The sequence below is a fragment of the Thermobia domestica genome, chromosome 17 (genome assembly GCF_964235325.1).
Source record: "Thermobia domestica chromosome 17, izTheDome1.hap1.1, whole genome shotgun sequence".
NCBI lineage: Eukaryota > Metazoa > Arthropoda > Insecta > Zygentoma > Lepismatidae > Thermobia > Thermobia domestica.
In genome coordinates this window covers 173,960,776-173,977,392 of record NC_137470.1, presented here as the reverse complement: position 1 = coordinate 173,977,392, position 16,617 = coordinate 173,960,776, and the positions used below count along the sequence as shown (strand labels likewise).

The 16,617-nt window shown below is 36.5% G+C and overlaps 1 protein-coding gene across 6 annotated transcripts in view; it reads right to left on the bottom strand.

Annotated features, from left to right (window-relative positions):
* LOC145674507 (uncharacterized) overlaps window positions 1-16,617 on the bottom strand; it is a 266,730-nt gene that overhangs the window by 94,163 nt on the left and 155,950 nt on the right. For all 6 annotated transcript variants that reach the window (XM_081744660.1, XM_081744659.1, XM_081744658.1 and 3 more), the window contains 2 exons: window positions 16,264-16,509; window positions 10,583-10,810 (listed from right to left, as the gene is read on the bottom strand). In XM_081744660.1, the coding sequence (XP_081600786.1) occupies window positions 10,583-10,810; window positions 16,264-16,509 (474 nt within the window). The remainder of the gene's footprint in view (window positions 1-10,582; window positions 10,811-16,263; window positions 16,510-16,617) is intronic.

The window sequence follows — 16,617 nt, the reverse complement described above, 5'->3', positions numbered from 1 at the left end:
AAACAAAAATTAGCAGGATGAGCCTAAAGACGACATCTTTCTTCCAGGAAGTTGAGATTCTTATTGATACGATACATAAATTTATATTGAGTTTATAAGTTTGATTTTTTTTTCTTTCTCTTGGCTGATTCATATGTGTTGTCGATCCTAGAGGACAGAGTTCAGATGCTGGATGGTTATCAATCACCGGTTGGAATAACTTTACAAAGAATTAAATTTCACTTTTCTCATTTCCAGGTCTAGGTCTGGGCAACCCCATGATCGTGGTGCCTGGAGCTAGGTCTGGGTGGTATGAGGGAACATGTGTCTATTCCGAAGTATTCCAAAATTGATTAGTCGTTAATAACATTTAGAATGATTCATCTTTCGAGGACTTTCCCGACCTTTTACTATATTTCCGGAATTATCCAGTAATGTGTTTCTTATTAAAATACCCTACTTCTTTTTCTTTCTTCTTTTTCTACCTCCTTCTTTTACCCTTCTACTTTCTTCTCTTTCTTTCCTATTTCTAAATGAAAGAAAACGGAGTCATGATTGAGAGTAGTCGCTATTGACACGGTCAATAAGTTGTTTAGATGAGTTTTCTTCGGGAGTCCGATATGGGATAATTAACAATAACCAAAAGTTTAATTGAAATTTACTTTATTGGAAAGTAATCTGGATTTCAATCAGTAGGTGATGTTTCGTAATCGTCCTCGTTAAAGAGAATTAAATAGTAGCGACTCCTCTCCAGTACATTGCACTTTTTTCTTCGTTTACTACTATTTTTTTTTTTTTTTTTTTTTTTTTACGTTTTCTTTCAGTGTCCATAATTTACAATATGATGATCTCGGCGAATTCCCATGTATTTAGTTTTATCTGCATTTACTTCTAAACCCATGTCCTTGCAACCTCTGCAGTTCTTTCTATTGTTCTCCTATCATCTCCTATTAGATTTACATCATCAGCATACGAAACAACCTGGTAAACAATATTCAGCACTAGGCCCTGGTTGCTATTTTTGATTTTCCTTATAAAGTACTCCAGTACAAAATTGAACAATAATGACGACAACGTATCTCCTTCTTTCAGGGCATTCTCAACGTGAAAGCCCATAGACAAGTATTTTCCAACTCAAGACTATTTTGGGATTCATTTAAACACATCTTAATTTATCTAACTAGCATATTGAGTTATCATGAGCTCTTTCAATTCGTGACACGTCTTGTTCGAGGAACAGGGCTCATAGTGGTCTGGTCTCTTGTAAATAGTTGAAAAGTGACCAAAAGCACACGAAAAAGTGACCAAAATCTCATCATGCCCCTTTTTCCTTTGTCAATTTCTCCATCACCTCTCTCTTTGTTTTTTGTTTCATCTCTACTTTTCTTTCTTCTTTACTTCTTCTTTCTAAGTTTCGTTCTTTCTTAGGTTTTCAAAGTATGTTTTGTAGTTACGGTAAGCAGACTTAGCAGATGTAAGAAGCTTCTGAGTAAGTGGGAACAGTTCTGGCCTATTTCCGAATTTCTTCATCCCAGACATTATATTTAACTTAGCATTGAGAGTTCTCAAAGTCATGAAATATTCAAATTCATCACCTACTCTTAAGAAGAACATACAAGAAGGATAACACAATACGAACATGAAGAATCACACGAACACACACACACACACACACAACGTTGAGCGGAGGGTTAAGTATTACGAGAGAAAACTAAAAGACTATTATGACAGAAGAAAGAATAGACAGAGAATGTTTCTCAACCCCACCTTGAGAGCTTAAGCATCCACCAACCATCCACTTTGCTTTAGAAAGAATAAAAGCTGAAGTGACAATAAAGCTGACTGTTTCACATTTGGTAACAAGTACTGAAGCTTTCAGAAGAGTAATTAGTAACAGGCTTCTGCCTTTTTCCATTTGTTTTTATATTTTTCTTAGAAAACTGCCAATGCAAAACATAAATCACACGAAAAAGTCACTTTACCTCCCAAAAAAGTAACTTTTAGTGACATTTTTTTTTTTTAAAAAAAAGTAACTTTCAGTTAAAGAAAGGTGACTCGCTATGAGCTCTGGAGGGAAGTGTAGGCTATGTTAAGTTTCTCAGCTCCTGATACGCTTTAATTCCTACCGATAACAATGTTACCACTTCCTTTTGTTCTCTGATATTTGCTGCCTCACATAAGTAGTAGAACATTTCAAGATAAATTTGAATATCTCCATAGTTTACATCAAACGGTTCAAATGTCAATGTACTCGTCATGATCAATAGAGATAGACAAAACTGTTTTTTATAAAAACTGGAAAACGGTTTCTAGAAAAACCGAAATCCGAAAAACCGACATTTCGGTTTTCTAAAAAAACGGTTTCGGTTTTCTCCAAAACCGGTTCGTTTTCCCCATCGAAACCGGTTTCTGTTTTCTCAAAAACTGGTTTGGTTTTCACTGAAACTGGTTTCGGCTAAAACTTTTGGAAAAAACACAGAACTATTTCTGTGGAAACGGAATCGGTTTCCAGGGAACAATGAAACACTATTCTGGTCACAAATAGAACCAATTTTGAAAACAAAACGGAACTAGTTTTAAAGAAAACCGAAACCAGTTTTGGTGAAAACCGAACCGGTTTTGGAGAAAACTGAAACCGGTTCCGGTGAAAACCCGTTTCTTTGAAACTTTTCAGAACCGGTTTCGGTTTTCTTAAAAAACGCAAACCGAAAAACTGATTTTTGTACCCACCACTAATTATGAGAGCGTGTATCGAATCTTAAAGTAACTAGGCCAAATATTAAAGTTCCTATAGAACTAGGGAATAATTTCAAAGTACAACGAACTTATTTATTTCCATACAAACAACGGTATAATGTTTTATACAGGGTGTTTCACCCAAAAAGCCGTGATTTCTAGCCGCTACAAAATTTATTTAAATAATAGTATAGTAATGTGTATATATAAATTCACAGCAAACAAAGTATAAATTTTGTTTTAAAATGTTTTTTCTTATTTCATTTTGCATGGGGGACCGTAGATTTATGTTGCAGCAGAAAATCTCATTGGTGACTTGGTTCATTGAATTGGTCAATCTCATTGGTTACGCTCCCTTGCCGTCTAACGACGATTCCGACTGGAGAATCATTGTGCATGGGCACCATCCACCAAGTCCATATTGCGTTATATTGATCAGTTCAATACGACTGGTAATGTTATAGGATTTCAAATAAGGGGATCCAGACCAACTGTGTGTACAGAACAGCGTATTGCAGTAGTAATTCTGCAGCGGCATCTGTTGTGAATAGTTCGACTAAAAAATCTTTGTGACGTTTGTAGGCAGAAACGCAATATCCGGAACATCATGTTGGCGTATTCTGCAAAAGGACCTGCAAATGTTCTCCTATTAAATGCAGATGCTTCAAAAATTAAGAGACAATGCAAAAAGAAGGCGTCTGCATTTTGCAAATCATTCAGTGCGTTAATTGCTGATTTCCCAGACATTATTGAAAACTTGTGGTGTACAGACGAAGCTTACTTATATCTGTCAGGTGAAATAAACAAACAAAATGTAAGGTTTTTGGCAACAAAAAATCCACATGAAATGGTAAGACTCACCTCTGCATCTGAAAAAGGTTTTGATTTGGTGTGCTGTATCAAAACGTGGCGTAATTGGACCTTTCTTCTTTGATGGCTATGTAACATCACAAAATTATTTGGAAATGCTTCAGCATTACTTCTATCCTGGCCTTCGTAATAAAAGGTGTCTACTTCGTCGGCAATGGTTCCAGCAGGATCGAAATAAACCGCATACAACAGAACCTGTCCTTAATTTCTTTCACAGAAAATTGCGCAATCGTGTGATCTCTAACCGCTATCCATTGTTTTTTAAACAGGCTTAGAGTGGCCGCTTTGCAGCCCAGACATTAACGCTTGTGATTTTTATGGGGTTACATCAAGCATAAACCCGATCTTTAGAGGAGTTAAGAGCAAACATTGAGCAGTGTACGGCAGCAGTTAGTCATGTCACCCTTGGTAAGGTTTTTGATAACATGTGAATCAGGGTCAGGGAAGTGTCCAATCGTCAGGGTGGACACTTCGATCATGTGTTACGTTAAACTTTAGTGCTACATTAAACTTTAGTCTTTCACTTATCATGCCATGTAAATTTCTCTTACTATAGTCATCAATAAAATACGTTGTTGCACTTCAAAATCACGGCTTTTTCACTAAAACACCCTGTAGTATTCTTTAACCGTCACATTTGCAAGCTAAAATACACATTATCATATTCTACATTTATTGACTAATATACGAACAAATCTAAAAATCTCTTCCTTTTCTAAAGCACAGAGCTCGTTATAAAAACTGTAGCGTTCTTTTTCCATAACAATTTTGTTTAGTGTGTTGTTATTAACACGATTTTACGTATGACTAGCGAAACGGTCCATTGCCTAGTAAAGACACGCGGTGGCTTGAAAAGTAGCCATTTACGCCACCGTCTGAATTGGAACACTTGCAATTACCAACTTATTCTATCATGTGCCACTATTACTGGTTGCAACATGAAATAAATACGAAAATCGTCATCTCTATCTTCAACTAGCAAGTGATTTTGTTAAGACGGACGATGAAAAGATTACCGAAATCTGGATAAAAACATCCATACCGATAGTTTCCAAATGGAGGGATCTAGTACAACAACGGACCAAACGAACTACTCCAACAACTTAAGTGCACGGACATAAAACAGAAAGATACTCGCGAAGAGTTCTTACGAAATGCAGAAACTTCTCTTTTGAACATTGGAGCTTGTTAGTGTAGAAACGTGGACAAAAAAGGACGTGTACATCGAAAAGCTATTCTAACATAAAAAAGTAGTTTCTCCATGTACACGTCCTTTTACATATTTAATATTTGGGTCATAAAAGAGTGTCTTTATTTGTAAAGTCGTCTTAATAGCTACGCACAAGACAAACTAATGGCGCGTTTGTCTTTTAACGATTCCCGGTGGGAACACTCGGACGAAAAACAGTAAAAAGCTTTTTCAGGCCAGCCATCCTGAATGAGGTTTTCCTGGGTTTTCCTCGCTCACACTAAGCAAAGGACGGGATGGTACCTAACATATAGATCCTAGGCCGCTTCCTTCCTTCCTCAATAGTTTGTTCCTTCTCTTTCCACGGATAGTGTGATCACCGAGGGACGTCATCCCTCATACATGACGTGCTAACATGACTATTGGTGCCGAAAGCCCACAAATCTAATTCCTAATCTTAATCCTTGTTGCTTAACAAAACCAAAAAGCACTGTATCGTATGAGACTAATACACTCTGAGCAAATTTCGCAATCCCACTAACTGGGCGCCGGAAAAATATCCCGCCTAACAGGTTTTATCCAAAAACACGGCTCCACCCCGTTCCACACTCTGCTCCACTTTTCGATTTGTTAATAAGGCATGCTGCACCCAAAAATGTCATACATCTACGCATAGAATAGCACAAAATATGTAATTAATTACAAGGGACATAAACAGACAAATGAAAGAAATCGGCGGAAGATCGGAACAAATCTTTCAACTTTTACTTATCCATACATGATCAGGCGTTAATAAAAAAAAAAATCAGCTAATTTAGAAGACATAGCGCATATTTTATACTTACAGCTAAAAGAGAAAAAAAACAAGAATTTTAAGAGAAACCTCCAAAAAATTGCATCAAAAGATTGAGATCTTGGCCAATAATTAGTTTTTGATCAGGGGCCACAAAATTTTTGAACGGCCTCTAAATCGAGTTTTCTTGTTTTCTACGGAATAAGCACATCATACTGTGTTAAGTGATAGTTTGGTTTAGCTACACTATATGTAGTTCTCCAGATATAAGACATACAAGAAAATTTTTGATCGAAATATATTGGATCTTTTGATCCAATAACGTATTGTTGAAAATTTTCAAATATGAGTGCTTTACCGAAACTTCAAGGTATTTTCGGCAAACCAAGGAGATTCTAATAATCCCAAACCTTTTACGTGAACCTAGAGTTACCAATGGTACAGACGTGTTAAAATTATTAGACTTACGCTCGAAAAATGCAAAGTTAATATTGCAGTCCAAATTTCGGAGTTCTAATTTAATGGTTAAACCACCAATATAAGATCCTTCATTTGTTTATTGTACAGTTGAAGTAATGTTATCCCCGTTGAACAGCAGATGGCATTAGTGGAGGGGAGGGACTTCTGAAAGTGGTATTTCAGATGTAGACAGCTATTGTTTTTTCTATCAACAAGTTAGAATCTGAAGTATTGTGGTTGCAGCCCTAAGCAGTTACGACATACAAAGCGTTCAACAGTTCGAATGGGTCCGTTTACAAAAATCTTGACGTGTTTTGTGTATTAATCTTTTAATCTGTGAAGTCCTGTAATCGCGGCACAATGAGAAAATCTAAGGACCTTTCTCCGCGTAAAGTGGAAGTTGTCAAAACACTTCTGGCGGAAGGAAGATATACACAACAACAAATTGCTGGTAGAGTTGGGATAAGGCAAAAATCTGTGAGCAAAATCTCCGTTGCAATGAGCTAGAAGCAAATGTATCAGCAAAATAGGGTTCGGAAGTGTGGGCGAAGTCCAAAGCTATCGCTAAGAGGCATCAGAAAACTAAAAAGATTGCCTCTGGCAAACAGAAACGCAACTTGTAGAGACTTAAGCATAAAAATGGCTAAGTATGGTGTAGACATTTCGCCTGAAAATGTTTGAAGGATTCTTTGTGCTGAGGGAATAAAAACACTCAGGCCAAGCAAGAAAGCAAAAATTACTCCAAGCATGGCAAAGAAGCGCCTCGAATGGGGGCACGAGGCCTAGAACATTGAACTGCTGATGATTGGAGAATAGTGTGTTTCAGTGATGAATCATGTGTCCTCGTGTCTGATGAATGTTCACAATATGTGCGACGTCGACCTGGGGAGGAATTCAAGTTGGAATGCCTCCAACAAACCGTGAAGCATCCTACTGTAGTCATGGTCTGAGGTGTGATGCCTGTCTTTGAGCCTGGGAAAGTGTTTATAGAAGAGGGAACAATGAAGCACAACCAATACCTAGAAGTTCTTCAAGAAGAACTGCTTCCCCAGACTGCAGTCTGGTTTGATGACGCACACTTCATCTTTATGCATGGTTGAGTCCCATATCCCCGGGGCAAAACTATGACAAAATTCTTCGAGAACAACGAAAATAGTTTTCTTCCGTGGCCGGGCAATAGTCCAGATATGAACCCGATTGAAAATTTTTGGAGCTTCATGAAGAAAAAGCTAAAGAAGAAGCATAATACAACCAAAAATCAACTGATCGAGGGGATCAACAATATATGGTATCATGATCCTGAATTGAAGTCAAAATGTGCTAAACTCGTACTTCATGCCACAAAGGATAGAAGACTTAATAAAGAATAAGGGATTTCATACGAAATATTAATCTTTGCGTGAGAGATTATTTTCTTGTGAGTTTTCCATTTCACTTTTTGTTTCCAATTTGGATATACACACTGTATAGTAAATACATTTGAATGTCACGTACGCATTTGTTTCATTGACATTGAAAAACATGTGCCACGACCACAATAAATTAGAACAGAGTTACAGAGCAGTAATTTGGACTAAGTTCAAACGCGTTTTCTGACGTAATATTGTAAGAACAGTAAAATATTCAGAAACTGAATGTTGAGTCTAATAATTTGAACACGACTGTATATTTCCGCTCTATCTATCATCGAAAATAGAAAGAAGTTCTTTTTCGGACCACCCTAATGCACCCTAACAAGTCATTTACATTTGTTTGTTCGTATGTTGGAAAGGGTGGTTCGGATTCCACTTTAAGCTGTAGGTCCACGTTTCATATAGCCTCGCTGTTGATAGGGACGTTAAACCATAATCAATCAACGAAGGTGCAAATGTGACGAGATTTTTAAAATGATTTGGCAGCAGTTTTCACATGATGACGAATGATCTCTCACTAGTTTCACCCTGTTCCTGAAGATTCCTTGAAAGAAATTGCATGTCATATGCAAGCTCTTGAAATGCCCTATACTAGACATACGTTTTATTTCGTCTACCTTAGTTTTATTTCGAGATATCTTGTTTTTAAAAACTCTTCGCTATCCTCTATGGATGCTTCTCACATATGCTAAATGCGGTCGCGTACCGATCTTATTCCTATATTGATTTCATTATTCCTAAAACTTCTAAGTTTTTTTTTAAATCACCAATGACCATTTATCTTTGCTGTGCTTTTTGACCAACTTCCTGACGCTTGAGAGCCAAAGTAACAGTACCTCTAGATAGAGCTTGACGAGTATGTACTATTGGTCAACGTCCAACGTCTGGGGCCCTTGGCAATGGAACTGTGAATAAACCCCTTTCTTTCTTTAAGACAAACAAAGTTAGAAAAACGAAATATCTAATAATCGATTTCGAAGCTAGTATTATGCATTTGGTGCTTAAGAGCCAACCTTACTAAAAATAATACAAAAATTACAATTTTTCTTTTGCTTGTTTTCCATAAGTGAAAGGAGATAATGAAATGCAACTTACCACAATCACTGATAATGTTATTCTACAACGGAAAATATGAAACTCAAATATTTTCAGTGTTGCCACCCACAGAAATTACAGTGTTGCCTGAATAACAACACCCCTAAAATCTAAGTTAAGGCAGCGAGTAGGGGAACGAACTCAACTGCATTTGATTACGTGTCATACTCTTTTGGTTTTCTGTGAACTACTTTTTTTAAATAATAGCTGTATTTAGTTTGTAACAAACAAAATAGTTTTAACATACAGTTATTAAAACTAAATAATAATGTTATTTAAAAAGTAGTTCACAGGAAAGCAAAACAATGATACGTAACCAAATGCAGTTGAGATCGTTCCTCTAGTCGCTGTATTCAGTTAGATTTTAGGGACGTTGTTTTTCTGGCAACACTGTAATTTCTATGGATGGTAACATTGAAAATGCATATTTTCTGTTGTAAAATAACATTTTCTATGATTGTGGTAAGTTGCATTTCATTATCTTCTTTCACTTATGAATAAACAAGCAAAAGGAAAATGGTAATTTTTATATTATTTTTAGTAAGTCAGGCTCTTAATGTAATCTTCACCTTATACATTGAACGAAATTTCGCAGTCACCTTGACACACAGAATAGCTTACTATGATACCTTCCAGCTACAAATGAAACATAAACAAAAATAAGATTTGATTTAGATAATTTAATTAGGAGTTCAGACTATCTCTAATTTGGATAAAAACACGATGTTAACAGCGTAAAGCATAGGAAACGTATTCCTACCTTCTAGTAATGATGAACGATAATATTTTTAAAGCTTGTTAAGGTGAAGCTTACATACAGTCAATACATAGTAGATGAGTGTCTAAATACATGCCATCTAGCGGGAAGTTAGCCATTCCAAGCAATGGTATAATATAAACAGCAAAGTGTGTCTAATTCCGGAAAGTCAGTTGCCTATTTATGGCAAATTGCTATATTTTGTTTGCCACATTTATTATTATTCATTGTTCTCTGCTTATCCAGGAGACAGGAGCACGGTGGCTCAGTTACAGAACGCTTCTCTCTGGTGCGTGGGGATCCCTGATTCGAACCCCGGCCAAGTAAGCTTGTGGTGGACATCGTGTTCATGGGATTTCCCAGGATACTGGAGTTTCCTCCCACTTTCTTCACTCATTTCATTTCACTTCATCATTTCATTCATTTCTCATCACCGTCTCCTTCAGCCTACACGACATAACCGTGGGACATACAACTCAAAGATTTGATTTTTAACCAAATATATTTAATTTAAAAACAGAATTGGAAACAAAATAAACATTTCATTAAAAAAATTCTCTATTATATCTTCCTTATACATTGACGATCAACTCCAGCTCTCGTGAGAGAAAACTTCGGCATGCATTTACGTGAAAATGAAATGAAAACTTTTAGCTTTACGTCCCACGGTTATGCCGGTTAGGCTAAAGGAGACAGTGATGATGAATAATGAATGAAATGGTGGAATGAAGAAAGTGGGAGGAAACGGGAGAACCCCGAGGAAACCCACGCACACGGTGTTTGTCCACCACAAAGTTCACTTGGCGGGAGCAGGGTTTGAACCCGGGACCCCAAGCACCAGAGGTGAACGCTCTATTACTGAGCCACCGCGGCCCCATGCATTTACGTTTTCAATTAGCATTAGGATTAGGATTTAGATTTCTGGGCTTTCGGTATTTATGGGCATGTTAGCCTCTCACGTTTGAGGGATGATGTCCCTCGGCGATCACAGTATCCGGGGAAAGGGAAGGAAAGAAGCGGATTGCGATCTGTATTTTAGGTACCATCCCGTTATTTTGCCAGATGTGAACGAGGAAAACTGAGGAAAAACCTCATTCAGGATGGTTAGCCTGAAAAACATGTTACACCTTTTCGACTGGTCCCCACCGGGAATTGAACCTGAGACCGCTCGCTTGCAAGAGCGTTAGCGACTACACTATGCGAGACCACATTTACGTTTTCGAGAACCGTTCGACAAAGACACTTGTCAGAAAATGTTATTTTCTGTGAATGTGTATTTCTGACCAGCTTACCCATAGTTTGAAGGTTTCTCAGAATTTCCAAGCTTATTGTGGGTCCATTATTCATTTGAGTACACGAATCACTGACGATCTTCTCAGCTGTTGATCCACTACTGAGCCTGGATTGTTCTTCAAAGATGTTTTTGATGTTTGCAATGACGTACGGATCCTTGACCACTGCCTCTTGTTCAGCTGGCCTGGTATTCGAGCTCTGCACGTTTCTGGTAGAAGACTCATGATCTACAATTCACAAATAATACTTTCGTTAAGAAGGTTTACTAATATTTTCATTCATTTATAACATTTTACCACTTATGGTTTATATATAATGTTGTATCTAGGATCAGGATAGAAGTAAACGTCTTTTATACGTAGTAATGCGACATTTGACACAGAGCTTTCTCGATGTGTGAGAAAATTATTACCAAAGGATAAGAAGGACGATGATGCTCTTTTAGCCAAATTATTTCCAATTGGGTGCTAAGTAAATTACGCAGAGGCAAAAAGGAGCAGACAAAGACACAAACACGAATATCAACTGCATAATCATTTGTTTTGTAGATACGCTACTACTGGGCCCATCACTACTCGTATACTGCCAACGTTTGTATTGATCATCCTTCTTTCTCTTCATCTCCTTTCCCACTATACCTATCTGTTTGTGTCGTTTCTTTGATCATAAAGTCATGCTCCTACGTCATACAAGAGTCTAATTGAAATGATCGCTGTAGCCGTTGCGATTTGCGAAAAAGGGTTAACCATCACACCAGATAAATGTTTACTTTTGAGGAGTAGTATTAAATTTTTGGGGTTTCTTACTAAAGATGGTGAGATATCTATGTTGCCAGATAGGCTGCAAGCCGTACAGGATCTCCGTCCGCCTGTAAATCGTCGGGAGTTGTGTAAAATGTTAGGACATTTAATTTTCTGCACTAAATTATGCGATAATTACGCAGGTATCGTAGAACCGATAAACCGACTAAGATCGCCGAAAGTGAAGTTTGAGTGGGGTCCGTTACAGGATGCGAGTCTTGCACAAATAAAAGAGGCTTTTGCTGGAAAAAATTATTTTGCCAATTTCGGACATGAGTAAAGGCTTTTACTTGCATACTGACGCAACTTTACATTGCCAAGCGGCTATATTGTCAGAAAAGAATGAGCAAGATTTATTGCGTCCTGTTTGGTTGTACAGTAAAACTTTGAAACCAGCTGATTTTAACCGCACTATTTTTCAACTTGAACTTCTTGCTATATATAATGCGGTAATGAGATTTCGTCCGTTTTTGTGTTCGGAGTTTACTATTTTCACGGATAACAGTGCCTTGGTTAACATGTTGCGAAATCCTAAGAACTTAGGAAGATATGCTAACATTGTGCATAACTTATTTGAGTTCAGATTTAAAATAGTACATGTCTCGAGTTGTAAGAATTATCAGGTAGATTTTCTTTCCAGGATTTATGAGATAAATCCGAATGATATTGATGTCGATCCTTGTCCTATTAAAGACTCAGGGGGATATATGTATAGTCTGTGGAATTTACCGCTAGCACATGAGGATATTAAACAGTATCAGCAATCAGAGGCAGATACTAAGGATATTTATGAGATGGTAAAGAGCCATGGAGGAGAGCATCAACAATATAAGTTAATGAGAGATATTTTATACATAAAAACCAAGGCCAAGGTGTCGCCTTATAAAATACTCGTCCCGCGTATATTGAGACCCCTACTACTAAGTTATTATCATACTTTATTGCCTGATGGCGGGCACTTAGGTTTATTGAAATTGTACAAAAAGATTTGTAGATATTTTTCTTGGCCAAATATATTCAATGAAGTGTGGGACTTTTTCCGTTCGTGCCATGAGTGTCAATTAGTAAAGGCACGAAATACTCTTCCACAAGGACAACTAATTTCGGAATATTGTAAGGAAATTAACGCACATTATTATGCGGACTTAGCGGGGCCGTTGCCTTCTAGTTTCGGGTATCAGTATGTCCTTCCGTGCTTAGATAACGCTAGTCGTTATCTTCATTTAGTCCCGTTACGCAATGGCACTAGTAAGTTAGTAGTTAAGGCGTTATATGATATTTTCTGTAAATATGGATTTATTAGAGCCATTTCCACTGACAGGGGCCCTTGTTTTTCATCGGCCTACTTTAGGCAATTTTTGTTCGGTAATGGGATAAAGCACATACGCTGTTCTCCGTATTTTCCAGGAGGGAACGCAGTCGAAAAATATGTAAGACTGGTTAAAACGAGTCTTCGGGCATATCTAGATGGTAAGCAGGAGAAATGGGTGCGTTTCCTGAATGAGCTCCAATTTTGTCTTAATGCTGCAGAACATGTGGAGCTTAAGTTTAGTCCATTTCGTCTGTTTTTTTTGGGAGAGAACAGGTAGATACGTTGATGGTGAAGTGGAGTATTACACCGGAGGATTTGGAGGGTCCTAATAGTGCCCAAATATGGGAGCAAGCTTTCGTTAATATGGATAAAGAATGGGAAGCATCGGTTTTATAATAAGCGGATGCTTCAAGTCACGTTTGCTGTCGGGGACAGGGTGTTGGTTAAGTCACAATTAAAATCTTCTCTGAAAGATAACGTAACAAAGTCATTGATACCACAGTGGTGGGGGTCAATGACAGTTGTATCAAAGCCTACTGCCAATACACTTCAATGTAAGACTGAAGATGGTAAAATGATTGTTACCCATATAAGTTTGGCAAAAATATATAGAGAACAAAAACATGTTAATAACATCAACGAAAATTGAAAAAGATAATGAGAATTGAGGGTACCGGTTTTGTGTGTATATTTTGTTATTATTGTTCACCTTCATAATCAATCAATAATCTACTAACACTTATTTCCATCATCATTTCATCTTCATTGAAAAATGTGTAAGGTACTCCTCAAATCTTGTTAAAATGATTTAATTTGTTTATTTAATTAAAAATTGGTCAGTAATGAAAAATTTCTTTGAGTAAAATTTTTCATCTACGAAGGGGGATGTGTGACGACATGGATTGTTACAAATATGGTAATGAGGATTTGGGTGGTGTATGTATATATAATAAGGTAACTTATCATTATGGATTTATCACGAAGTAGATGGCACCATCTTTTATTTTATGGAGACATACGACCTTATTTTCCCTTTGCCATTTCCATCCTACCTTTCTGGTCTCAAACAGGTGTGTAATGAATTGAGAAAATATATTCGAAGATCTGGTACCAACTGGTAATGTAAAATGACGAGGCCCTCGTGATCTAAAATCCGGATTGTGATTGGTTGGTTTCGAACCCTGAATGGAAGCCATGAATCAACTGACGTCGATCGTCAGTTGGTCACTGTTTAAGGTACGTAGTGTTTGTTTCTTTACACTTTGTTAATTTAAATTATTATTTTATTGTGAAAAATAGTGGGAAATTTTGTCAGTGGATTTCCGTGAGTATACTTAATGTATTTGAAAGACGATTATTTAAGGATTGACATATTTAGACACGAGCAAGTGTATAATTTTGCTAATTGAAAGTTTGACTACTTAAAGAAGAGGAAATTAGAAGTTGCTGTAGGCTATGTTGGAATGGCGCTTTTTGAGAAAAAATGTATTCTAGGCTGTTTTCCATCAGGAACTGTAGGATTTTTTTAAAATTAATTATCCAATTGTTAATATTTTTGTGTACTATTAGTTTTTTTCGATTTTCTATTATTTTTCCTTTATTTATAATAAACTGTTCATCTTTGTTAATTGAAATAGTAGGGTTGTCATTGCTAAGTAACTTCCTTAAACAACTGATTTCTTTTTTTTTTTTTTTTTTTTTTTTTTTTTTTTTGCTTAACTTTTGTATATTAAAAGTGAAATTTATACATTTACATTATCTGGGGTGCGCTACGCGGCCTTTTAATACAGTACCGGCGTAAACTCTCCCCACTTTTTTTCAGGATTATTTCCCCGATGGACAAGTCTGTATTTTGAAAGTTAGATATGTGCTGTTCTCTCATTCTTTTAAGTACGGATTTTTGCCCAGGGTGGTCATTTTGAAGGAAAGGGGATTAAGAGTGTTTCGTTACACCCTTACATAAATTCTTGAATGTAAATGGGAAGATATGAGGTAAGTTTTATCATACACTTTTGAAAGGCCTCTTCCATACCCATACCTGTCCAACAAACTCTTTTAATTCCCATTTACACATTTGTTATGTTCAATATGATTAATTGTTATTAACACAAAAATTATCATGTAAGTATATAATATGTAAGTTACAGTATCACATATCTTGACGTTGCAAATTAAACGTTTATTTTTTTTTCTTTTTTGCTTGAGAAAACAATAAAAAGCAATATAACATGCAGTAAAGAATATACTGTCAACAGTCCCTGAGACGTAATAATATCAGTCCTAATATTACTAACTCTGAGGCATTAATCCTCACATTTATATTTTTAAACAGAATTTCGTTTTGCTTTCAGTTCTTATGTTTGTTCTACGAGAGCGTTTTGTTCATGTTTGTAACATAATTCCATTTGTTTCTTCCTTCTTCCAATTTCTTAACTTTACCACTTACTTTTCTTTTTTTTTTCACCTTTGATTTTACTTTCCTCTGCACTTTTGATTCGTTTTCGTTTAAGGTATTCATAATAGCATCCCCGAGCTGAACGAACAGTGAAAAACGTTCTTCGATTAACAGGAACAGATTCTACACTTCCATAGTACATTATTGCATCATGCACCCGCCTCTGTGTTACCAGAGAATCTTCGATTTGGTTTTCTACAATAAGTGTCTTATTGACTGAGAACCCGCCCTCCACTGAGGCACTTCCGTAGTATAAAAATAAACATATTTTCACAACATGCCACAAATCGGAACATGATTGTTTCTTGGACATTACCTTTGCAAAGAAATCATCTAACCTAATGCTGCTCATCTCTTCGTGTTCTCTAAAGTCAACTGAAGGAGACCCCTGGACTTCAGTACAGAAAGACATAAATTGACACTGCTTTCTCAGCTACAGGATCAAATATTCAGTTATGCTCATGCAGAGTTTGTAGGATGCATTTCATCCTAGTCTGAACAAGTTCTGGATTGTTATTTTGTAGTCTGGGGTCCAAAGCTGACAGAGCACGTACAAGTTTGTACTTCAGAGGGATCTTTTTCACAACTTTCTTGATTGTGCCCAACAAAAACTTTCAATAGTCAAGCCTGACAGCTAGTTTATCTTTACCTTATGCTTTCAGTTCTTTCAGTAGTTTTTCTATCCTCCTTTCTTATTTCTAGTAAATTTTCATTTGCAGTCATTTTAAAACATTTCCCTAACATGTTTTCATTTCCCTGAAATTTCCTGACTTTCACTGATATTCAGAATGTGATGATTTTTTAACGGCTCCTAAATCGAGTTTTCGTATTTTCTACGGAATAGCATAATACTGAGTTAAGTGATAGTTTGGGATTGGCTACACTATATGTAATTCTCCAGACATAAGGCGTACAAGAAAATTTTTGATTGAAATATTTTGGATCTTTTGATCAAAAAATTAGCAAAATGGAATATATAAATCTTTTCGTAGAGCGTATTGTTTCTTATATCAATACTTGAAATAATGTGCTCTGTTTTTAATTGGATTAAATTTGCTAACACTATTAATAAACCTGGTAGGGTCAATTAATGTGTGTTTGTGTCCTACTTACCAATACTTTGAAAGTTTTTCAAAAATTCTAGTAAGCTTATCGTGGGTTTATTCCTAATTTGTTTACACATTTCGCTCAGGATCTTCTCAGCTGTTGGTCCACTATTAACTCTTGCTTCTTCTTGACGAAAGCTATTCGTGTTACGGAAATAGGGATTAGCGACCAATGGTTCCTGTTGTTCAGGTGATGGCCGGTTCCTTAACCTGCTATTCGAGTTCTCCACTTTGTTGGTGCAAAACTCAGGACCTACAGAATGATTAAAATACGTTAGTAACATTGTACACGTATTTGTTTTTCTTCTGAAATCTTCATTTATATTAATCAAAGGCTTTCGCTTTAAACAGAAATAGTGTT